The sequence below is a fragment of the Microtus oregoni genome, unplaced genomic scaffold (genome assembly GCF_018167655.1).
Source record: "Microtus oregoni isolate MIOR12 unplaced genomic scaffold, Mior012 000019F_ref0000042, whole genome shotgun sequence".
NCBI lineage: Eukaryota > Metazoa > Chordata > Mammalia > Rodentia > Cricetidae > Microtus > Microtus oregoni.
In genome coordinates this window covers 6,596,200-6,621,887 of record NW_024543078.1, presented here as the reverse complement: position 1 = coordinate 6,621,887, position 25,688 = coordinate 6,596,200, and the positions used below count along the sequence as shown (strand labels likewise).

General features: G+C 38.3%; 1 protein-coding gene across 2 annotated transcripts in view; it reads right to left on the bottom strand.

Annotated features, from left to right (window-relative positions):
* The window catches only part of LOC121459512 (leucine zipper protein 2), a 334,680-nt gene that overhangs the window by 151,473 nt on the left and 157,519 nt on the right, over positions 1-25,688 (bottom strand). For both annotated transcript variants that reach the window (XM_041669388.1, XM_041669387.1), the window contains exons 2-3: positions 13,919-14,036; positions 8,546-8,616 (exon numbers count right to left, since the gene is read on the bottom strand). In XM_041669388.1, coding sequence (XP_041525322.1) covers positions 8,546-8,616; positions 13,919-14,036 — 189 coding nt within the window. The remainder of the gene's footprint in view (positions 1-8,545; positions 8,617-13,918; positions 14,037-25,688) is intronic.

Genomic DNA, 25,688 nt, shown 5'->3' with positions numbered 1-25,688 from the left:
AGCACTCTGAGTCCTCCCCCAAGTCACTAGAGAGAGAACAAAGTATGCTTTCTCATTTACTCTTAGACACTTGAGGACGCTCCCAGGGTCGTTTCTCTGCTTACAGCTCTTTAGTACTGACATTATGTAGTCTAATGTCTCTCTACCAACCCAAGGGGCTTCTGTCAATATCATCCAGGTAGTTATATATTATGAACATGTTCATTTTAATAGTCGAAATAAGGCACCATGAGTCATCTATCATCTATCTATTAATGTGATTATCAAGCACTTATCACCTATTTAGAATCTGTTATTTCCACATCTCTTATCACACACATATTTCTCTCTTGTTAGTAGTGAACCATCCAGTTATCTCTTCATGTAGCTGTGTGTGGATCTCTCACACCCTCTAGATTTACTTAAAAATTTGTCACCAGATACACACAAATACTCTGTAAGTTAGTTATTTGTTGATGAGGGGAATTCTACGTCAGACAGTTTGGGTTTGAAAAAGTTACCTATACCCATGGCTAAAATTTACTGAGATTTTTATGTTGATTTTAATGGTACACATAAAATGAGTTATTTATATTCAACAAGTTTTCTAATTTTGTATAAAACTCTAATATTTCAGGGCGAACATATCTGCTTTCTTTCACCTTTTTGGTAGAACAGATATTCAGTCCTCTGAGAACTTGTGTATGAAGGTGGGGTGTAGATGATTACTTAAACATATTTTACAGACTTAATGCCATTCTCCTGATTGGCCTAAAGGCTTTCTGTGTCGTTATAAACATACACAGGGACCTGAGAAAGTACAGTGAAAACAAAGGCATGGGTTGTCTTTGTCCCAGCTCAGGCCTTTCTGTGTCGTTATAAACATACACAGGGACCCGAGAACATATAGTGAAAACAATGGCCTGGGTTGTCTTTGTCTTTGTCACAGCTCAGGCCCCACACCTGTGCTTTCCTGTGAGGGAGGCTGAAAGATGTGTCTTCCTTCCACAGTCCTCCCTCTCCTCTCGAAACCATGGCTTCCTAACTGCCTACATCTCCTTTTCCTCCTCAACAGAGTCAGCACAACAATTCTCCTGAAATGAACTGTTCCATTCTCTGCAGAGCTACCCACTGTGAGTTCTCAATGCTGGACACTGAAGTCCATCCCCTCTGGGACCCTTTCAAAGGTTTTGCCTACGCTGGACACTGAAGTCCATCCCCTCTGGGACATCCCTTCAAAGGATTTGTGTCAGACCCAGTTCCTCCACCCTCTTTAATCCCTGACAATTGACTTGAGTTATCCAGATACTATTTTTGTGTTTTTTTTTCTATTATGTTTTTTTATTGATTTCCTTTGATTGAGATAAAATCCTTTGTTAAAGAAGTATTTTCCACAAATCTGAGTTTGTTTTGGCTGATTCCTTTTGTTCATATGTTTTCTTAAAAAGTATACTTTGTTAAATTGTTACTGTGTTGGTCAATAGATATCCCAACCTTTTCTTTTTAAATAAGATCTTTTTTTGATCAATTTCTATCAACTTCAACACTTCAAGTGCCCCAGTAAAATGGGGAGACTATGTATCTCTCATTTCTAAGAGGTCAACATCTTTAGATTCCTTCAAACAAGCCCTTTTTATAATCATTAAGATAACTAGCTTTACTTTGCAAATGAGGAACCCAACACACACAGAAATAAAAAAGCAACAAAACAAAACAAACAAACAAAAAGAAAAGAAAACAAAAGGTTTAAATATTAACCAGACTGTAGATGGCTAAGTGTCTGTCATGCCTGTGGCCCACTGCTGTTGCTAAAATAAATCAAAAGAAAGACAATGAATGAAGAACTATCAAATTATTTTAACAATAACATCTAATAGCTAAAACAATAACTCATCTCTGTAAACAATGAAGAGTAATGCATGACATGGATATTTTAACCACAGTGTGACCTCACGTGAAAGCACGTCAATGACAGGTTTCAGGGTCAGTATGTAAGGTCAGCAGTGGAGACCCAGGCTGATGACAGGACACATGATTAAAAAACACATCATTTCCTTTGTTTCTATAGCCTGCCTACACCAAGCAAGGTAGGCGCTTTGTTTAAGAGCTACCCAACCAGCACGGAGACCTGATCTCTCGGCACCAGGAGAGCAAACATTGGGCTTGCATCAGGAGCCCTCCCCACTTTGGCCCCACTGCCCTCTTTCAACACATAACATCACCCAGCCCAGCCTGTCTGGGCACTGGGTCCGAGTCCTCGGGGCACCCAAGCAGGCAGGAGTTCTTTGTTTCTATAGCCTGCCTGCACCAAGCAAGGTAGGCGCTTTAAGAGCTACCCAACCAGCACGGAGACCTGATCTGGGTGCCAGGAGAGCCAGCATTGGGGAGAGCCATCATTGGGCATGGAGATCTGATCTCGGCACCAGGAGAGCCATCACTGGGGAGAGCCATCACTGGGAAGGTACATCAGTAGGCAAGGAGACCTGATCCGGTAAAAGAAGATCCATAAGGGAGCATTTGGAAGAAGAGATGGCAGACGCTAATGCAAGAATTCACCCAACAAACTGAAAAGCAACATGAAGCCACCAGAAAAAAAGCGACCTCACAACGGGAGGACATGAACATCTTAATCAAGAAGAAGTAGAAAAGATTGAATTCATGAAAGCGATTGATGCCCTTAAACAGCATATAAAAAACGCCCTTATAGAAATAGATGAGAAATATAACAGAAAGTTTGAAGAATTGAATAAATCAGTGAATGATACCCTAGAAAACCAAGGAAAAACAATCAAACAGACAATGGAAACAGTTCAAGATATGAAAACTGAAATGGAGGCAAGGAAGAAAACACAAACAGAGGGCCGCTGGACATGGAAAATTTAAGTAAACAAACAAAGTCTACAGAAACAAGCATAACCAACAGAATACAAGAGAAGAAAGAATCTCAGATTCTGAAGATACCATAGAGAAAATAAACACACTGATCAAAGAAAGCAGCAAGTCCAAAAAACTCTCATCACAAAACATTCAGGAAATCTGGGACACAATAAAAAGACCAAACTTAAGAATAATAGGAGTAGAAGAAAGAGAAGAAGTGCATCTCAATGGTCCAGAAAATATATTTAATAAAATTAGAGAAGAAAACTTTCCCAACCTAAAGAAAGATATACCTATGAAGGTTCAAGAAGCATACAGAACATCAAAAAAAAAAAAAACCATCCCCTCGCCATATAATAATCAAAACACAAAGCATACAGAATAAGGAAAGAATTTAAAGAGCTGCAAAGGAAAAAGGCCAAGTCACTTATAAAGGTAAACCTATCAGAATCATACCTGACTTCTCCATGGAAACCATGAAAGCCAGAAGGTCCTGGATAGATGTTCTGCAGAAACTAAGAGACCATGGATGCAAGCCCAGACTACTATACCCAGCCAAGCTTTCGTTCACTATAAATGGAGAAATCAAAATTTTCCAAGATAAAAACAAATTTAAACAATACGTAGCCACAAATCCAGCCTTACAGAAAGTAATAGGAGGAAAATCACAAAGCAAGGAGTCCAACAATGACCACCATAACTCAAACATCTAGAGACCCTTCACCAGCACAACTCAAAGAAAGGAAACCACAAACTCTACTACTAAAAAAGTGACAGGAGTTAACAACCACTGGTCATTAATATCACTTAATGTCAATGGACTCAACTCACCTATAAAAAGGCACAGGCTAAGAGATTGGATAAGAAAATAGGATCCAACATTCTGCTGTTTACAAGAAACACACCTCAACCACAAAGACAGGCACCTACTTAGAGTAAAAGGCTGGGAAAAGGCTTATCAAGCAAATGGACCTAAGAAACAAGCAGGTGTGGCCAGACTAATTTCTAACAAACTTGACTTCAAACTTAAATCAATCAGAAGAGATGGAGAGGGGCATTTTATACTCATAACAGGAACAGTTCATCAGGATGAAGTCACAATCCTGAACATCTATGCCCCTAATATAAAAGCACCCACGTACAAAAAAAAAACATTGCTAAAACTCAAGGCAGCCATCAAACTGCACACACTAATAGTAGGAAACTTCAACACTCCTCTCTCACCAATGGACTGGTCAATCAGACAGAAAACTAACAGAGAAATAAGAGAATTCATGGAGGTAATGAAGCAAATGGACTTAATAGACATCTATTGAAAATTTCACCCAAATAGGAAAGAATATACCTTCTTCTCTGTAGCTCAAGGAACCTTCTCAAAAGTTGACCACATAGTCAGTAACAAAGCAAACATCCACACTTACAAAAAAATATTAGTAACCACCTGTGTCTTATCAGATCACCATGGATTAAAGTTAGAATTCAACAACAATGCTACCCCCAGAAAGCCTACAAATTCATGGAAACTGAACAGTCAACTACTGAACCATACCTGGATTAAGGAAGAAATAAAGAAAGAAATTAAAGTCTTCCGGGAATTCAATGAAAATTAAGAAACAACATACTCAAACTTATGGGACACTATGAAAGCAGTCCTAAAAGGAAAGTTCATAGCACTAAGTGCCCAGTTAAAGAAAACAGAGAAAGCTCACATTGGAGACTTAACAGCCCACCTGAAAGCTCTAGAAAAAAAAAGATGCAGACTCACCTAGGAGGAGTAGAAGACTGGAAATAATCAAACTGAGGGCTGCAATCAACAAGATAGAAACACAGAAAACAATCCAAAGAATCAATGAAACAAAGAGCTGGTTCCTGGAGAAAATCAACAAGATTGACAAACCCCTATCCAAACTAGTCAAACAGCAGAGAGAGAATTTGCAAATTAATAAGATCAGAAATGAAAAGGGGGACATAACCACAGACACAGAGGAAATTCAGAGAATCATTAGATCTTACTACAAAAGCCTGTATGCCACAAAACTGGAAAATGGAAAGGAAATGGACACTTTTTAGATAAATACCATATACCAAAGTTAAACCAGGACCAGGTGAACAATCAAAATAGACCTGTTAGTCGCAAAGAATTAGAAGCGGTTATCAAAAACCTCACTACCAAAAAAAGCCCAGGACCAGATTATTTCAATGCGGAATTCTACCAGAACTTCCAAGAAGACCTAATACCTATACTCCTTAATGTATTTCACAATATAGAAACAGAAGAATCATTGCCAAATTCCTTTTATGAAGCTACAGTTACTCTGATACCAAAACCAGACAAAGACTCAACCAAGAAAGAGAATTATAGGCCAGTCTCACTCATGAACATCGACGCAAAAATCCTCAACAAAATACTGGCAAACCGAATCCAAGAACACATTAGAAAAATTATCCATTATGATCAAGTAGGCTTCATCCCAGAGATGCAGGGCTGGTTCAACATACGAAAATCTATCAATGTAATCCATCATATAAATAAACTGAAAGAAAAAAACCATATGATCCTTTCATTGGATGCTGAAAAAGCATTTGACAAAATTCAACATCCATTTATGATAAAAGTATTGGAGAGATTAGGGATATAACTGTCATACCTAAATATAATAAAAGCTATATACAGCAAGCCGACAACTAACATCAAATTAAACAGAGAGAAACTCAAAGCCATCCCACCAAACTCATTAACACGACAAGGCTGTCCACTCTCGCCATACCTCTTCAATATAGTGCTTGAAGTTCTAGCAATAGCAATAAGACAACATAAGGGGATCAAGGGGATTTGAATTGGAAAGGAAGAAGTGAAACTTTCGTTATTTGCAGATGATATGATAGTCTACATAAGAGACCCCCAAAACTCCACTAAAGAACTTTTACAGCTGATAAACACCTTTAGTAATGTGGCAGGATACAAGATCAACTCCAAAAAATCAGTCGCCCTCTTATACACAAAGGATATGGAAGCAGAGAGGGAAATCAGAGAAGTTTCACCTTTCACGATCGCCACAAACAGCATAAAATATCTTGGGGTAACTCTAACCAAGGAAGTGAAGGATCTATTTGACAAGAACTTTAAATCTTTGAAGGAAGAAATTGAAGAGGATACCAGAAAATGGAAGGACCTCCCTTGCTCTTGGATTGGGAGGATCAACATAGTAAAAATGGCAATTCTACCAAAGGCAATTTATAGATTCAGTGCAATCCCTATCAAGGTCCCATCAAAATTCTTCACAGAGTCTTGAGAGGACAATAATCAACTTTATATGGAAAAACAAAAAACCCATGATAGCCAAAACAATCCTATACAATAAAGGATCTTCTGGAGGCATTACCATCCCTGACTTCAAACTCTATTACAGAGCTACAGTGAAGAAAACAGTGTGGTACTGGCATAAAAACAGAGAAGTCAATCAATGGAATCGTATAGAAGACCCGGATTTTATCCCACAAACCTATGAACACCTCATTTTTGATAAAGGAGCTAAAAGTATACAATGGAAGAAAGAAAGCATCTTCAACAAATGGTCCTGGCATAACTGGATGTCAACCTGTAGAAGAATGAAAATAGATCCATATCTATCACCATGCACAACTCTAGTCCAAAGGGATTAAAGACCTCAATATCAGTCAGAACACATTGAACCTGATAGAAGAGAAAGTAGGAAGTACCCTACAACAAAAATGGGCACAGGAGATCTCTTCCTATGTGTAACCCCAGCAGCACAGACATTAAGGGCAACATTGAATAAATGGGACCTACTAAAAGTGAGAACCTTCTGTAAAGTAAAATACACTGTCACTAAGACAAAAAAAGGCAACCTACCGACTGGGGAAGATCTTCACCAACCCCGCAACAGACAAAGGTCTGATCTCCAAAATATATAGAGAACTCAGGAAACTAGACTTTAAAATGCTAATTAACCCAATTAAAAAATGGGGCACTGAACTGAACAGAGAATTCTCAACAGAAGAAGTTCAAATGGCCAAAAGACACTTAAGGTCATTCTCAACCTCCTTAGCAATCAGGGAAATGCAAATCAAAACAACTTTGAGATATCATCTTACACCTGTCAGAATGGCTAAAATAAAAAACTCCAATGATAGGAGAGGCTGTGGAGGAAGGTGTACACTCATCCATTGCTGGTGGGAATGCAATCTTGTGCAACCACTTTGGAAATCGGTGTTTCGGTTTCTCAGGAAATTCGGGATCAACCTACCCCTGGACCCAGCAATACCACTCCTGGGAATATACCCAAGAGATGCCCTATCATATGACAAGAGCATTTGTTCAACTATGTTCATAGCAGTATTCTTTGTAATAGCCAGAACCTGGAAACAGCCTAGATGCCCTTCAATGGAAGAATGGATGAAGAAAGTGTGGAATATATACACATTAGAGTACTACGCTGCAGTAAAAAACAATTTTGCATGCAAATGGATGGAAATAGAAAACACTATCCTGAGTGAGCTAACCCAGACCCAAAAAGATGGACATGGGATGTACTCACTCATAATTGGTTTCTAGCCATAAATAAGGGTCACGTAGTGTACAATTGGTGAACCTAAAGAAGCTAAGTAAGAAGGTGAACCCAACGAAAAACATATAGTTATCCTCTTGGCTATGGGAAGTAGACAAAATTGCAGGGGAGAAAATTGGGATCTTGGAGGTGGGGTGGGATGGGGGTAAGGGGAGATGGGGAGAGAAAAGGGAGAAGGGGAGGATGGGGGGAACTGGACTGAGTTCCCTAGGTCCCAATGAGGAGAAGAAGGAGGGAGAACATGAGCAAAGAAGTTGGGACCACGAGGGGTGCACCCACCCACTGTGACAGTGGAGCTGATCTATTGGGAGCTCACCAAGGACAGCTGGACTGTGTCCGAAAAAGCATGGGATAATACCGACTCTCTGAACATGGTGAACAATGAGGGCTGATGAGAAGCCAAGGACAATGGCATGGGGTTTTGATCCTACTTAATGTGCTGGCTTTGTGGGAGCCTAGCCAGTTTGCATGTTCACCTTCCTAGATATGGACGGAGGGGGAGGACCTAGGACTTACCACAGGGCAGGGAACCCTGACTGCTCTTTGGACTGGAGAGGGAGGGGGAGAGGAGTGGGGGAAGGGGGAAAAGGGTGGGAGGAGGGGGAGAAGGCTGGGAGGAGGGGGAGGGAAATGGGAGGCTGGGAGGAGGCAGAAACTTGTTTTTTTTTTCCTTTTCTCAATAAAAAAAAAAAAGAAACACATCATTCTGTTACTTGAGATGTGTAATATTTTTTAACAGCAGTTTGTCTGTTGACCAAACAGACCACATGGAATGATGTGGACTTTGAATTTGATCATTTTAAAAAATATTCAAACCCAAAGGATATAGGTCTTAGCAATTCTTTTAATTGCTTTGAGCATAACTAACCTTTACCAAGTTATTGCCTGAAATGCAGACTCTCACATCCCATCCACAAAGCCCTGGATAAATTTCATATACACCCAAGTGTCCACAAGAAGATAAGTTCACACATTACGGTACATGGATTTTGATAAACTCCCTGGCTAAGCTTTAATAGTATTGCAAAAATAGGAGAGAGGAGGAAGTCTTAAACTAAAAGAAAAGGAAGTTTAGAAAGGAATATAGAACTCCATCTTACCTTTGCTTCTGGCCTAACTCCAGAAGCTTCTGAACATCCGTTTTGGAAGATTGCTCATCATTTTTCAAAGACTGAAAGAGAAATGCGGGAAAGGAGTCTTAGATAAAACCCTGCTATTCACTTTATTGTCTATATTTAGTGCCAGGTTTTAAGGCACTTAGTTTATTGAACAAAGATATAAAAATTAGTCCTCCTAGCTACTGATGGTGCCAAGGACACACACAGCAGTTCACGATGCACAGTTGGACATATTAAACTCTTAATACAAGAACAGTTTTGAGCAGAAGCTCACCATTCAGATGTTGGAGACAAACAACCTGCAAATACCTCATTTTCTTTCAAGTAAATATTAAATATTTTTATTTTGGGGTGTGTATATGTATGCATGTGTGTGCATGTTATATATGTGTTGTTAAACACATCATCAGGCAGATATGCATGTCAGAGAACAGCTTTGAGGAGTTAATTTTTCTATTTTAGATTTACATGTGTCCCGAGCATGAAACTCCAGCCACTGGACTCACCTGGAGAGCACCTTCACCCACTGAGTTATCTCATGTGCTTCTCAGTCTCTGATTTGTTATATATAATTTTACTATGTTAAAGTTAAAGCCTTCCTTTTTGTTTAAACAGAAAAGGGGAAATGGTGTAGGAGGTCCTTCTGTTTGTGTGTTGCTTTCGTTGGTTAATTAATAAAGGAACTCCTTGGCCTAATAGGGCAGAACTTAGGTAGGTAGAGAAGACAGAACTAAATTCTGGGAGGAAGTAAGCAGGGTGAGAGAGCCCCATGGAGACGCCAGGTCAGACATACTAAATCTTTTCCAGTAAGCCGTGACCTCATGATGATTACAGATTATTAGAGATGGGGTACATCAAGATGTGAGAGTTAGCCAGTAAGAGACTAGAGATAATGGGCCAGGCAGTGATTTAAATGAAGACAGTTTCTGTGTGATTATTTCAGGTATAAGCTAGCAGGCCCTCTCTCCTTTCAACAAGTCTCTTCACAAATAAATTAAAAAAAAATACCTTCTCCCATTCCTTTAAAGTGTGTCCACGGGACTTATTTTGAATTAGCTCTTGTGTAGTTCCAGCAAATGGAAGGGTTCATAGAAAGCTTCCCTGCACAGTTCAGGGAATAACCTGATGGGAGTTGAAAGCAGTCAAAGGCAGGTGCTTCTTTGTTCATGTCTGTGTCTTATTCTAAGTAAGGTGTTAGGATACAAAAAGACAGAAGGCCAGGTAATTTTATCCCTTGTCACGATACACAGGTACTAAGAAAATAACATATGCCACTCTAGTCATTAGTACTTATATACTTGCAAATTCAGGATTCAGAAGCCATCAGTTAGAAGAGAGAAGCTCCCCCACAAGTTCTTCTTCTCAGAGGATCTGTCATATAAAACCTTTCCTAATAACATCCTTATTTATACTCAGTAAACTGTTCAATAGAGTAACCTTTATACTGGATATTAAAAGTTTAAATAGCAATAACCGTTTCTACAGAGTAGCTGTGAAGGTAGAGGGATGACGGCAGTTTAGAGGTGAGTGTATTGTTCCTTAATATTTAGTTAACAGACACCTAGCCTGAGTTATGACTTGTAAAGCACGGTGCTGCCTGAATAGTTTCAGCCTGGTATTCAACAGAGAATAATACACTGTTAGCTTTACTGTACCTAGTGGTGGACAAGGGTTAACTGAGACTCCTTGTAGGAAGAATTCAGTATGTAGTGCTCTGTGTGTTTAGAAAAAATAGCTTCCCCTAACAGACAAAGAGGAATGAAAATGGGTTTGGTTCCAAGCACCCACATGGAGGCTCCCAACTATTTGTAACTCCAGGTTCAAGGGATCTAGCACCCTCCTGGAATCCATGTGTACTGCATGTCTGTAACTCAGGGTCCAAGGGATCTAACACTCTCCTGGAATCCACACTGCATGTCTGTATCTCCGGGTTTAAGGGATCTAGCACCCTCCTGGCCTGCACGTCTATTGCATGTCTGTAACTCTGGGTTTAAGGGATCTAGCACCCTCCTGGCCTGCATGTGAACTGTATGTCTGTATCTCCAGGTACAAGGGTTCTAGCACCCTCCTGGCTTGCACGTGAACTGCATGTCTGTAACTCCAGGTTCAAGGGATCTAGCACCCTCCTGGCCTGCACGTGTATTGCATGTCTATAACTCGAGGTTCAAGGGATCTAACACCCTCCTGGCCTGCATGTGAACTGCATGTCTGTAACTCCAGGTTCAAGGGGTCTAGCACCCTCCTGGCCTGGGTACAAGGGATCTAGCATCCTCCTGGAATCCGCGTGACCTGCATGCACATGGTACACAGGTACGTGCAGGCAAAGCATTCGTTCACATGAAATGAAAACAGATCAAGAAATAAGAAACCTTTAAGAAATAAGGAAGAAACTAAAAAAAAAGAGAGAAATGTTTTTAAATAAAAAGCATTTTAAGTAAAATAGTAAACTAAATAGATAAGGAAGACCTATTGAATATATTGAGAAACTCTGTCCTCTGGGCAGAACATGCCAATTATTTTGAAATTAGAGTGACTGATTACTTCCAACTGATTTACCTCATACTGGGCTTAATAATATCACCTTATTAAAGACAGGATAAGTTTTTCAATGCAACTCAACAGTAGATAGAATGATTGCCTAGATTGTGGAGATCTCCAGGACACAGTCTGGTACTACATAAAGAAGTGGGCATAGCAGGAGGCGTGTGTAGTCCTGATGTAAGGAAGAAAAGGCATGAAGACCAGATGTGCATGTCCATCATTGACTACAAAGTAAGCTCAAGGCAGGGTTAATACTAGAGCCTGTCTTGAAGCAAAGAAATGAAACACAACATCCCAGAAGAGGTTGCCGGAGGTCAGTGAGATGGGGTAGCTGCTTGGGGCCCAAGACTCATGTCCCCCATCTCTCCTAACAAACTCCATGTAAACTCATCAGTTCACCAGGCTGAACATAGGTGGGATAGTTCCTGTGGGGGGCCATTTTGTTCATATTTTGTCAGGAAAAGTCCCATAACACATAGTTATATATGTATTTACTTTATGTTTGAAATCTGATCTCACTTTTTTTTTATGTGAATGACTTACCCACATACAGTGAGCTACTTAAGTCTCTACTCTTCACTTTATAATGAATGTAATGCTATGGTAATTTTGTGGAAAATTTGCTAAGAGGATTTATTAAAATTAAACAACAACAAAAAAAAACATTTCATGTATTATGTGCCACAAGACAAAAAGTTATTCTCAAACTTGTAACAAAATTTCAGGGACAATTTTCCCCTTTAAAAATCACAGCTCCATGATCATTTTTCTTAAGCAACATTCTGGTGTATAAGGAGACACCTTGACTAAGGAAACAAGAGTGTCTTGGGAACACAGTAATTACTGATCTCTCCAGGGCATTTCGCCATCTGCTGATGATATGCTCCTGTGCCAGGTGTTCCATCCCCATGAGGACAGGCAGATGTCATGAATATTCCTCCCAGGCTTGTTTACCTGCTAACGTTCTTCTCAGTAATCTCTGCCTAGGCTTTCCCTGATAAAACCAGATCAATGTGTAGCCTCATGAATCTTCCTCTTCACTATTCATAGTCTGATGCCCGGATGTGCAGAACTATGCTTCATGCACCTTTTAATCCTTCTACATGCATCCCACTCCTATAGGGTGGGGGTTCACTTTACTCTCTCAATGCATGGCACAACTTGCACAAGAGCTCAAACAGTAAATCCAAATGCAGGTCCCATTCATTGCTTACCTGTGTGCTCTTTCTAAACATTGTATTTGCAGCTATAAAGGAAGATTAGTAACTACAGTAAGGTTTTCATATGGAAATTAGCTAAGAGCTATGGAAAGATAACCAAGCATGTGAGCTGGACCAAAACCAATGTTCTAGTGGTGGTGGCACCACCACCGTAGAAGCTGAACACTGAACGGTAAAAGGTGGTGGTGTTTGTGGCAAGGGGGAGAACGCAAATCAAATAATCCCAAGCTGACTCCAAAATGGTGTATTTTAAGGCTTTTCTTAATTAAGGGGGAAAACTAACGGAACAGGAACAGGGTCCAACCTCAAGGTAGGGAGTGCAAGAAGGTGAGGGGGGGGGAGAGCTGGGTGGGATATAGGAGCTTTTGGGTAACTCAAAGGTCATGCTCCAACCTGGTGCAGTCTCCCAAAGACCATCACACCATCATCCTCCCCAGAGTGTCGTCAGGGCAACATTGTATAATGCAGACCTTGAGGCCCAAGACAACATACAGACAGCCTCAGTTCTGCAGTATGTGAAAAGTCTCTGGAGCAAACAGCTTACATTTAAACTCTGGAGTCTTTACTGACTTTCATAACTACTGTCTTTAGAATATATTGCTTATGCACCATAAAAAATCACAAAGTACCATTTCCTCTACTTATTCAAAAGAATTAAGCCGTGCAGTGCCCCTAAAGAATTTAGTACACACTAGGTACTCAGTGAATGCAATGTGCAAATTCAGACATCAAAACGTGTCACTCTTTGTCTCATAATATTGTGTCCCATAAAACATTTTACCTTACAGTCCTTTGTGTATATGTTATGGCTTCTGCTTTTATGTTTCCTATGGGGATGAACATGGGTGTATCTGTGTCTTTATGTGTTTGTTGTGCTTTTCTTTGGCTCTTTTCCTTCTGTTTGTTTTTATCCTATCCTGGTTGTTTTATACTATTATATTATTATGCCTTAGATGCTGTTTATTTTCTCACAAGAGGCAGAAAAGAGGTAGATCCTAATGGGAGGGAAGGTGGGGAGAAGCTGGAGGAGTCAGGGGAGGAAAAATCATAATTAGAACATAATGTATTGAAAAAAGTTTCTATTTTAACTAAGATTTAAAAAGTACTTTCATAGGAAAAATGAAGTACTACTAGATGTTTTAGAAAGATTTGTTTATCTGAAATGTATCTTTCTTTTATTTTCTCTTGTTTTAAACATGATAGTCTCCTTTGTAAACATTTATCCATTTCTATAAAGAAGTTGCTTAAAGGATCTTTAGAACTATCCTGGGAAACAATCTAAATTTATCTCCTAAATATCCTTCCTACATTCTCTGACCCTCGGTCTAATTCCTCCTCTCACTTTGTAATGTCAAGAACACAGGCATCAAATTGATGCTGGAAGCTGGGAGAAGCTGATGGCTTTACCAAGTACACAGTTTACTGCTTTTGCTGTTTGGAAACTGCAGGTCTCTAGACCATTTCAAAAGACTTTTTATTTCAAAACTAAAACAATAATAAATATTAACAGGAGTGATAAAGCCCAGAGATGTAGAGAAAATTGTTTAAAAATGTATATCAGTCCAGTGGGTGACAAAATCAGTTTCCAGCTCACCTGAAGGTTGACTTTGATCCCATCCAGTTCTCGCGATGTCTTTGTTAGCTCCCGCAGGACTGTGCTGCGCTCCTTAAACACCTCCTTGAGCTGCTTCTCTAGCTCCTCATAGTCCTGTCTAACACAGAAGAAAGGCGTGAGAGCCCCGCACACTCTCTGCCTCACTTACAGAGAGAACTAGGCAGACGAAGGGTCCCCAACACGGGACAGTTTCTACATAGTAATGTAGTCTACCCGGTATACTTCAGAAAGTAGAACGTTTCTATAATAGCACTATATTTTTCTAGGCATTTCTCTATCTGTTGCAAGAGACGGGGTTTGGAGAAATATCCCAAAGGCTTAGGTAGGTTTTTATACTGCGGAATACAATGGAGGGTAGGGTAGAGCTAAATAGAAAGCAGGGGACTCGTTTTCACCCTTGGTCCACAGGAAAGAAAACCCAATGGGAAATGTATTTCATTTTCCATACGTCCAAGAACCACTGTTGGTCTTAAAGGCAGGCGGGAAAAGAACAACTACTTTGAAAGACCGTCAATGAGCACAGAAATTCCAGCGACCTTGGACAGAAAGATGAAGCTGACATTCAAGGGAAAGCTCAGCCTGCAGTAAATGTGGGTTTGCCTGTGTGTATATGTGAGCTCGAGCGATGGGACTTGGGCAAGAAAGAAAATATGTTAAAGGTAAATATGAATTAGCTAGACTAAGGGAGAAAGCACTTGTATTGCCAGTGTCAATAAAGTTATTTTAAATGAATAAATGTCAGCCGTGAAGCTCCGATGAAAGAGTGGGAGATCTGGTAGCTGGCAAGAAAACGTGGGAAGAGGGGAAGAGACATAGCAGGCTTCTAAGTGACGTTTAGGACTTGGGACCCTGTTTGGAGAATAATAGTGAACTGAAAGTGTTCTAGTCGGGCAAAAACAAGGCCAGATTGGGAGTTTGGAATGCTTGGCGTGAAGGTGTGGAGAATGGGCACAGAAGCTGACATACAATGGTCCAGACGAGAGAGTGTTTGACTACATGAGAAGCAAATAAACAGGAAAACACAGAGACTGATTTTCTTCCATCAAGGGAAATAAAATGAATACAAAACCTGCTCTTGTAAATTATTTGTGTGCTCTTTGGATAGAGACAGCGGTAGTGACATTGCCATGTTTAAGATTTCAGCAACTTTTAATTAGCCCTTCACCAAGGAAATGCGAGAGAGAGCCCTGCCTGCACAGTGAAAGGTGGTTGAATTCCGTTATGATCTTGTAGAAAAGGGCACGAGGACTCTCTACATGTTAGTTCATTTATAAAACGTGAGATACTGGCTTCGCCCACATTTTTGTGTTAAATTGTAACTTTATAGAGTGTTGACCTCCAATGTAAATAATGAGGTTTTCTAAACAAGTCGTGTCTTTACTCCTGAGAAACTTAGTGAGTTTCATGGGTGTTCTGCAGACATATAGAACAATCATTTGCACTGTGGAGTTTAGCAGTGGTTAAGACATTTATTTCATTTAGAGTAGGCTTCAGTGACTACTTTAGGTTTTGTTTTTGTGGTTTCTTTGCCAAGTGTAGGTGTTTGCCACCCTTTCGCTTCTTCTTGCATGGAGGGAACTGGAATGGTATGTAACTGCAAAGCAGGTTATTCTACAATGGCCCTGAAGCAGATGACCCAATCCAACAAAGATTAATCAATAATCATCCAGTTATAGACTGTCATGGGAGTCAAATAACAAATAATAATAATAATAATAATGGTTCATTTTTGTCTCACCTAAAAGTACAGTGTTATTTCATGCCTTTGGTTTCTCTTGTACAATAAACATGTCCCCAGAATACCATATACATTATAAACCAAACTGATGAAAAAAAAACATTGGCCATGTTTTGCATGAGAGATTATATAACTCATTTTGTACTCACAAGAACTTCAGGAGGTAAGCACTCCTGGTAACCCAATTTTCCAGTAGACATATTTGAGTCAATAAGACAAGAAATCCCTTCCAAGGGCAACGCTATTATAGAAGTGGTCTATCAGTCAGCTCCATGCTCCCTGTCTCAGCCATGGCTCTAAAAATACACTGACATCAGAACAAGAATGCTAACCTGGCTATGAGTGTGGAGCTAAATGTCCAGTGTGCTTTCCATAAAATTTATCTTCTATTGCTTCTTCCTTCTTTATTACATGTAGCAATATTCACTATTGCTTTTGCTCATCATTGATGATTTTTCATTAAATTAAATATAACTATTATTTATTTTTTGCTATTTTTCTTATAGTTTGCAATCAGTTTTAATTACATTATCATATTTAGTGTTCCTAACCTTCGTGATAAAATATACTTCAGGACTTCAAACAATCTATTGCTTAGTTAATGCAACAGTAATCATGAACAAGATTACAATACTTAGAGAAATAGAGCCAAGGAACTTAAGCAATTAATCAGCATCTTCTAGTTTCAAACATCATAACTCTAGAGAGTGGAAATGCACAGAGGTGATCACAGTATGTTGTTCTATTTGAAGGAAGTGTTTCTTTATCTTCCAACAACTTTTCTTTAGAGACATAACTAATCAGAAAGGCTCATCCTTCACCCATGCTCTACCATTGGCTGCTTGTCTCTCAGAGGTCCTACCTGCTGCCAGGTGCTATGACACATTCTGTTCTGTGTGCAGTTCAGTCAATCTTATCACTGCATGTTTAGCATGTTCTCACTCTTCTTTTTCTTACAGAGTAATAAAATCAGTGTATGAGGCCATACACATATTTCCTTAACTATTTCTGTGGCATAAACTAGTAAGTTTATTTTTAATATGTGCTAGACAGCTTGAATTCTCTAAAATACATTTGTTTATATTTGATATTATTCTACATGTTCAGGTAAGGAAATTACTGTTTTACCCTTGAAAAAAATATGTGCAAAGGGCACAGAAATAAAATCTTTATTAGTTACTTTACTGTTTCTGTGATAGTGACCATGACCAAAAGCAATTTGGGGAATAAAGAGCTTCTTTCTCCTTACAGCTTGTAGTCTCTCATTTAGGGAAGTCAGCAGAAACTCAAGGCAGAGACCAGGAAGCAAAAACTAATACAGAAGTCACAGAAGAGTGTTGATTACTGCCTTTCCTCCATGACCTGCTCAGTCTGTTTTCTGGTGATACCTAGGACTTAACGCTAGGGGTTGCACTGCCTACTGTGAACTAGACCCTCCAATGCCAATCACTAGTTGAGAAAAGGCCCCAAAGGCCTTTCAGACCAGCCTTATAGAGGCATTTTCTCAGCCAATGGTGCTCTCTTCTGCATAGCTCTTGCTTGTGCTGGGTTGACAGAAACTATCAGCACAGATTTACAACTACTTTCTAAAATACTTCTCAGGTATTCTGTGAGATAATGGCTCCATGTTTATAATTATTTGCTTCCATTTGTCTGGATCAGTTCTACAGTTCTACCTACTTTTTAGTAGGGTTAGATCTTGTTAGAGATGGTCACAACAAAGTACATGGAATGGGTAATGATGAAAATATGGTTTGAGTCACAATTTGGAGTCTTGAGCTAAAAATTCAAGTTGGTTCAGGCTTGGTTTCTTTGGAGACTGTGACAGAATATTCTCACAGTGTAGAGAGCTTCTTCTCCCAATTTCTTGCACGTCATTTTTTTCTGTGATTTTGTGTTCAATTTATTTCCTTTTATAAGAATCTAATCCTATTTATACCCCACCATAACAAACATAGTTTAACTTGATTGTTTTTTATAAAGATTCTATCTGCAAATGAATTTACTTCTGATATGTCAAAGGTTATAATATCAATATACAAATATACAGAGAGAGAATAACAGCTTTCTAATCTATTTCTAAACTCATTATTTGATATAGATTTTGATACTTGTTCTATGTAGAAAATATCTGTTTATCTATCTACCTACCCATGTATCTATTCATTATCTCTTATGTATCATAAAAGAATTGTCTCTTTATCTATTATTTATTAATTGATATTTTATCTCATATCTGTCTATTTATGTATCTACTACTTGTCTATCACAATCATCACCTATCAGCTATCAACCACTTATCAGTCTGTGAACAATAAAAGAAAAAGAAACAAATGTATTTTTGTATTATATCCTGATTCATTTATAAAAAGTTCTATTTCAAAGAAATATAAAGATTTCATCATTAAAAGTTGTTTAATTCTCATTCTTCCTAAGTTTGCTTCCTCCAACTGGTCTTATTTTACCAACAAGTTTTTGCATTTTGAATCTTCTCAATGAATTTTAGAATTATAATGTTAGTTTTCTGTAGATTTTAATTGAAACTGGACTCACTCAGTTATGTTACGGACATAGATAACATCTGGGCATGTAGCTACCTAACATTACACATAGTCTCATATATTATTCCAACTGGACTTTACATTTGAGCACCACAATGGAATTATTATATGTAATTACTACTCATTTTGTTGAACTTATTGTTGTTGTGAATATTTTTCCATTTAATTGCCAGTTGAATACTCCTATTTTTGAAACCATGAATTATGTAAATTAATCTTTTTATTCCAGACACTGTATCATCCATTCATAGCCATCTTGATTTTCAATTGCTTTGCATGGGAAACCATGTTTCTTTGAGCCATGTGACTTTACTCACTCCCATAACTGGTTTCACTATGTATTCAGTGACTCCTCCCTTTGATGAAATACCAAAGTGATTTTGAAAAGAGAAAATGAGAAAAGCCCTTTTTCATCCATTACAAAAGATGTATCATGTAGGGGTCATTCTTGACTACAGAGATTTGTAAATATGGATATTCCTGTGTTATTGGATACACAAAGAAAAATAAACAACAGACATAATACCAGGTAAACAATTCATGAGCCATTAAATGCTGCATATATCTTAGATGTAGGGAATTGAAAATATGGGAGAAACATCAATTTACACTCACCCATTCATCACAATCTCTTCCCCCAAAGAAGCATGACCAGGTTGTTTATATCCATTCTTTACAATATTTTGGCAATCTTTGCTTCAAATTCCACTATTTGTGTGCTTATGAATAGTACTTTTGACTGGTATGGATAGTGGATATTTCATGTGACTTGTCTTGTTAAGATGTGAATATAATCATACCAGAAAACATTTAAATGCCTATAAATGGAATGAGTGTTCCACAGAACATTTGCATAGTCATGCATTTGTTTGATAACTGTGGCCAACGAACTGCACAGGTCAGTTAAGGAGTAGGACAGCTAGAGAAGTTTTATCACCTCCTATTGTTATCTCTACTGGTATTTTTAAGATTGTTTTTAAAATTCAGTAAGTTTGGTGGCTTTGAATAGCATCTGATTTTACCTGTAGTATGCATGACAATGTGGTTCATAAATTGAGCATGTTGCAGAAATGGCATTAACATATTTTCCCCTCCAGGATGCTCCCACAACCTTTAGCTTTTTTCAATACCCTTAATATTTTTCATTGCGGATTTGTAGTTGAGGCTTACACACTCCTTGTAAGTAAGCCATGTATTACTAAATACTTACAGCCTTTAATACTTTTTCTCAATTACATTTTATTGTGAGAAAGTCATAGTTCTTTACCACTGATACAGCTCTTTGCCACTTATATTCAGCTGAGAGATGTTGAGAATATGCTAGTGTGGTTAGCAAGATTAACTCTTTAAACCTCCATTTCATATGAATGAGATGTCTATACATGATTCTGTTCTTAGTGAAAATTTATTAAAACACTTATTTGAAAAAAAACTTAAATTTACTACGTAATAAACAATAGCATTTTAAATAATGGTAATTTCTCTTTATTACCTTAATTTATTGCTAAACTCAATGATATATTTATTCTTGAGTATCTAATAGAATTTATTGTATAATCATCTTGCTATTTCCAAATTGCAGTGGAGAGCTTCCTTACTTTTCATAGATGTTTGTGATAAGCCTTCTTTTCCTTTCTTTGATTCTTTTATGGGGTTGAATTTTCTGAAATGCACAAATAGTGTTCTTAGATTCTTGATCATTTTGTGGTAGCTGTTAACGGGATTTGGCTGTATCACAGTTTGTTTTTTCCATTCTGTAAATGCTATTCCCTTATACTTCTTTCCTTCTCTGTCTTTGCTGAGTTATCTGTAACAGCAGATTACAAGCCTCACCCCATTCTCTGGTCACAGCCTGCTCCTAGGCAAGTGTAGCTCACAGAGTCACCAGAATGCACTTTTAGGAACACTCTGTTTCTGCTATTATTCACAGGCTGCCAGACATATGGAAAAAAATTTTCTTAGATTAGAGCTTCTAAAACTTTCCATTCTTTCTGAGAAATTTATCTTTTCATTAGATAAACTTACTATAATCCTGGCTGAGAAAAATGCAAAGAACATGTATGAATCATGGAACTAGTGTTCATGTATCATCAAAAGTTATTTACAACAATTAATTTACATATACATACTATTAAAGAAGCATATCTGCATGTTAACAGGGAGGACACACTGCTAGTTAAACCATGTGAGTTTATATTTTTCTGTGAGAACCTGAAGGCTTTCTTACCTTATGTTTAAGCACTTTCTACAGTATTCTTTTAAATATTATTTATGTCTTTCAGGTTCAAGATCTGAAGCAAGCAACGGAATGTGTACTTTACCCTTCCTTGCTCCAGACAGTTGATGTTACAGACATATTTCCTCTTCAGCTGTCGGTTAGAATCCCTGCCCACCCACCAGCCCACAACCATGAGCTTTGCCTACTCTTGTTCCTTTCCTTTGATAAAGAAAACCTTTTATGCCTTCACTTTGAAATGCTAAAGATTTGAAAATGAAGTGCTTTCCTTACTGTGACAGCATATGGTGGTAATTTTTTTAAAATTAAAATTCAGATATTTCAACTTTATATTATATCGTGAGAGGTCTAATAATTCCAGGCTAATTGAAGGAATTATCACTTACACTTTTCTTGAATTCAGACATCTGTCATGGCAGCCTTTTTTACAGCCCATTTCTCAAGCCATATGCCATGGCCCTGCCCCCTACATTTGTGTTCCTATTGGGATACTAGGATTTATTCCAAATGTAGTCAGGTACCGTTGGAAGTGTGGCAAAGACAGTATATTGGAGAAAGTCAGCAGTGACAAGCAATTATACATGCTGTTCACTGAGCATATACCAAAGGTAAATGAGAGATGGGAGTCACAATGTCTTTTTTAATACAGTTGTGCTAGGCAGTTTTTATACCGATATCCCTGCTCAGTAACAGCTGGTTCAAATCTCATGACTGTAAATGTATCAGCTTTTACATGGAAGAAGCAACATTTTAAAAATTAAGTAAGAAGAAAAAGAAAAATTAAAAGCAAAACTCTGTCTACAAAAACAATTGAGGAAGCCATTCCATCTGTGTGGAAGATTTGGGAAAATTTAGATGGATACTTTTCTTCTATTTATCTTTGGTATTTTAATATTTCTATTTTTTATAACAGCTCACAAGAAAATGATGCTTGTTAAACTTAATGAGATGCTTATTCTCTTTGAGATACTTATGAAAATATACAAGACACCCAGGAAAAGTTCCAGTTGCTTTCATATTTACAAAGTTACATAATTTCACAGGACACTTAATTCAGTGTAGGATACTTTGAAGACAGACTTACTAAGTTCCTGTTAAGAATGTCTGCTCTGGAAAAAGTCCTTTGAGAGTTTAAGTATAGTTTGCACATGCTTTGTGTGTGTATGTGTGCATATGGCATATGCGTTCATGCATACATCTATGCACATGTGTGTGTGCATATGAATTGCATGCATGCATATGTGTGTATGAACCTGCATCTATATATGCATGAGTGGTGTGTGTGTGTGTGTGTGTGTGTGTGTGTGTATACATTCATGTGTACCAATCTGTTTGTTTATTGTTGGCTTTTTTCAGGGATCCTTTTCAGAAAGAATGATTCTTGGAGTGAGTGATGAGTTAATTTTAAGATGGACAGAAACATATGCAGGTATTTCATAGTGGCAGACTGAAGAAAACACCCATTTTCTACAGAGTGATAACAGAGTGTGCGGTGAAGAGAGGCATTTCCCAGGTGGAGCTAAAGGTCACAGCTCAGACATCCTGTTTACTGACCAGTGTGGACTTCAGCGGATATCTGACTCCAGTAAGAGAACTCACTAGATATTTGACCACAACTGGGATTTTGGCTTGTTCTCCATAACTGTCGAACTACCCAACATGATCAGTACTTTTAAAAATATTTTGAGTTTTTTCCTCTTGAAGGTATGTTAAATAAACATGTGCTCCTCTTCTTTTCTCCCTTCATGCTTGCTTTCCTTTCTTCTTTTAAAATCAGTTTTATAGCTATGGCTGATATTTAGCCATAGCTAAAGTATGTATCATTCCTTTATGCAGTGCTTGATGAAAATATGGTAAATAAAATACATAATTGTAAGGAAACATAACTAATTCCTTCACAGGTGCTGGTAGGGGGTAGGTAGATTGTGGCAATATTTGGTCTTCATGGATAAAGCAAGCACTAAATCCTTTGTGATTAAAAAATTCACACCAGAGATAGAATAAGTATATTTGAAAAGTAATAAATATTTTCAGAAGAACTTGCTCTAGGCATCACCAGACCATTCATCACAGAGAAATAGAACCCAGTTGACACAGAATTGATGTGCTGGTTGTTTTATTAATGCTGTGTATCTGTGCTAAAACACCTTGCCCACTAAATAGAAGAACCCATGACTTCAAATTCTGTCTGATATGTGAAATGAATCTTCTGCCTGGCTATGGGTGGAAACTTTATTGATTTAGCTAGTTTCTCATTTTAGATTCAGCCCCTCTGAAGACTGTGTTTAGTCAGTCAGAGAGTGAGAGAGAAAGGGGGAGGGAAGAGGAGAGAGACAGACAGAGAGAGAGAGAGAGAGAGAGAGAGAGAGAGAGAGAGGGGAGAGATGAGAGATGAGAGGAGACTCTAAAGCCAGAAGTAAAATGACCCCCCAGGTCTTTGTGACTCTGCAGCTCGTTCAATTCTACACAGACAACAACTCCAAAGGCAACCCTGGAATAATGAAATGACCACCTTTCATTTGTATCCATGTTTTTCTTTTCTAGACTTCACAGTGGTTCAGAAATTCCATCTATTCACATTTATTTTAACTCCTAACGACCTTGACTGGGCCCCATGAGAACGCTGACTGGGTCTGACTCCAAGAGGGCATAACCATAGCTTAAGCAACAGAAGGGCGCTCCCTGTCAGCTGTGTGCCAAAGGAGAGGAAGGGGATAAAAAGGACCGAATCCTGCCTGCCTTAGGTTTCCTTAAACCTTCTTGATTCAGGATCAGAGCAGACAGCAGCTCAAAGAGGAAGACAGACATCCCAGAAGGAATTGAGCCTGAGACTCCACTCCATGATATACTCCCGGGACTAGGAATTCCTGTTTAGCTAAAGTCTCCTACAGTTCCTACCATCTCTAGACGCATTTCAGGTGACTAACACAAATGTGAGGGCACAGGCAAAGGGAAGAAAATAGCAACAGAGTTTTATATGATTGTATCTAAATGTTAGGAAACTTGGGTGTAAAACTAGGCATCATTTATTGAAACTTCATTTCAAAGAAGGATTATCTAGAAAGAGTTCTAATGACTCCTGGGAAAATTAAAATGAACTCTTAGTGAATAAATGTGTGGTGAATATAACATGTACATAACTACCAAAATGTGTGTGTGTGTGTGTGTGCAAAATGTATTATATTGAAACAGTATGTGTATTAGCAAAACATGTGCTTGTCTTCCACTTCCTATCCCTTACAATTTCTTTCAAATTCTCTATACAAGTATCTTTTTGATATTCTGTGGAGTTAAATCCTCCAAATACTCATAGTAAGTTGAAAATATTATGAGATAAAAATGAATTTAGAGCTAGTCTTGGTGGTTAACACCTATCCAAGCTCCAAGGAATGTTGAAAGGAGGATTGATAGCTTGAGGCCCTACATGAGGTCCCTGTCAAAAACAATGCTTTCAGCACTTCAATCCAAATGACCAATTAATTGTCAGGGCTTAAGAAATTAGCAACACAGTGGCCTATAGGACATCTATGGTTCTCCCTGGTGTCTATGGCTCACCGGTTATTCAGAATCTCTAAGTGCCCTGAAGAACATCTGAGGTTCACTATGGCTTACTAGCTCTTTAGCATCTCTAAATACCCTGCACAGCATCCGAGGTTCACCCTGGTGTCTCTGACTTACCATCTATTCAGCATCTCTAAACACAATGCTGCATCTCACCCTCCCTCTGAAGATCAGAAGTTAAAACCTCAACTAGGTTTTCTGTTGACTGTATGCTGATTTTAAACATTGTAAAAAAGGAGACGTCAGAAGATTTAGCTCAGACATAAAACTCCAGTTTTGTTTCATCTCTAAGAATTCTGTACTCTTTATAATTTCCCTGTGATACTGTTTTTTTCACTTACTCTTTCCTTATTTTTGAGATTATAATAGAACTGTATAGCATTTCTTTCTTCCTTTCTCCTTTTAAACCATCCCATATATCCCTCCACACTCTGTTTCAAACCCATGGCCTCCCCACCATTGTTATTGCATGCTTTGAGAGAGATGTTTAGATACAAGTTAGCCAAATAAATTTCTCTAGTCATCCAATATATGCTTTATTTATTTGCTTGTCTAGACATTAGACACTTCCTTCTTTCTTTTCTTATAGGGAAGGTCATAGGTACACAGGTCATGGGGACAAGATTCCCTACCCTGGGCAGGTATTCAACAATGTCTGAGTACTGGTGAGATATGTTAAAGCATTACTGGTAAGGATGAGATCCTTTACATTCTTACTGTGAACACCTCCTGTGGCATTCATTTCCTTCTAAATAAGCGAAGATGTTTGAAGACAAAAGATGTGGGAAGATGCTTAAGAGGAGAAAGGTGCTCCCCAGAAAGCAGTGGAAACTAGGAACTAAGCAAATAAGCCAGATGAATAAAAATTACCAATCTGTAGGCCAAGTTTCAGACTGCAAAGTAGGGCTACAGGACATTTGTTGAATTTTGAAAGGACTTCAGGGCTATGTCTATATATTTCCATTGCTGTGCCCAGTTTCTGGTGTTAGTGGCATTCTGGGAAGCATTCAAAGAAAGCAGGGTCACCATGGCAACTGGCACTGTTACAAGAGAACCGCAAAGAGGAACAGAACAGACAGCAAGGGGCAGCATGGAATTCATCTTCCAGAACCTTCCAAGTAGAGGCAGGCTCTCCACTAATGCTCCCCAATGGCCAAGATAAAAAAAAAAAGTTAAAAATACATGCAAGGGAGATATGAGGAAGCTTTAGAAATCCTATATGCTAACATTCTGTTATTACAACAAAAGTAATATGTTTTTGCCATTCAATAAACACTTCCTTTATTGATACTTTATCCCTGCTGAAATCTTGTATAAATAGTTAGGATACTGTGCCTTATTTTGTCTCCCCAACTTTGTAAAAGGAAAGAGTCAGACAAAAGCTCCAGTGTCCTGTTAGCTTTATGTACCTTAGAATGTAATTTCTCCTTTGTTTCAACCACTTATAGCAATAGGTGTAAACTTCAGAGCTAAAAGGCCCTCAGAAATTGCTATATTTGAAAGAATGTGCTAAAGGGTCAAGGGTCATAAAATTTCCTTGTCCATTTACATAGGTTGCCTGGTTACTCTTTATGCCTGCCAAATTTTGTGAGGGTATATGTATATATGTGTGTGTGTGTGTGTATATATATATATATATATATATATATATAT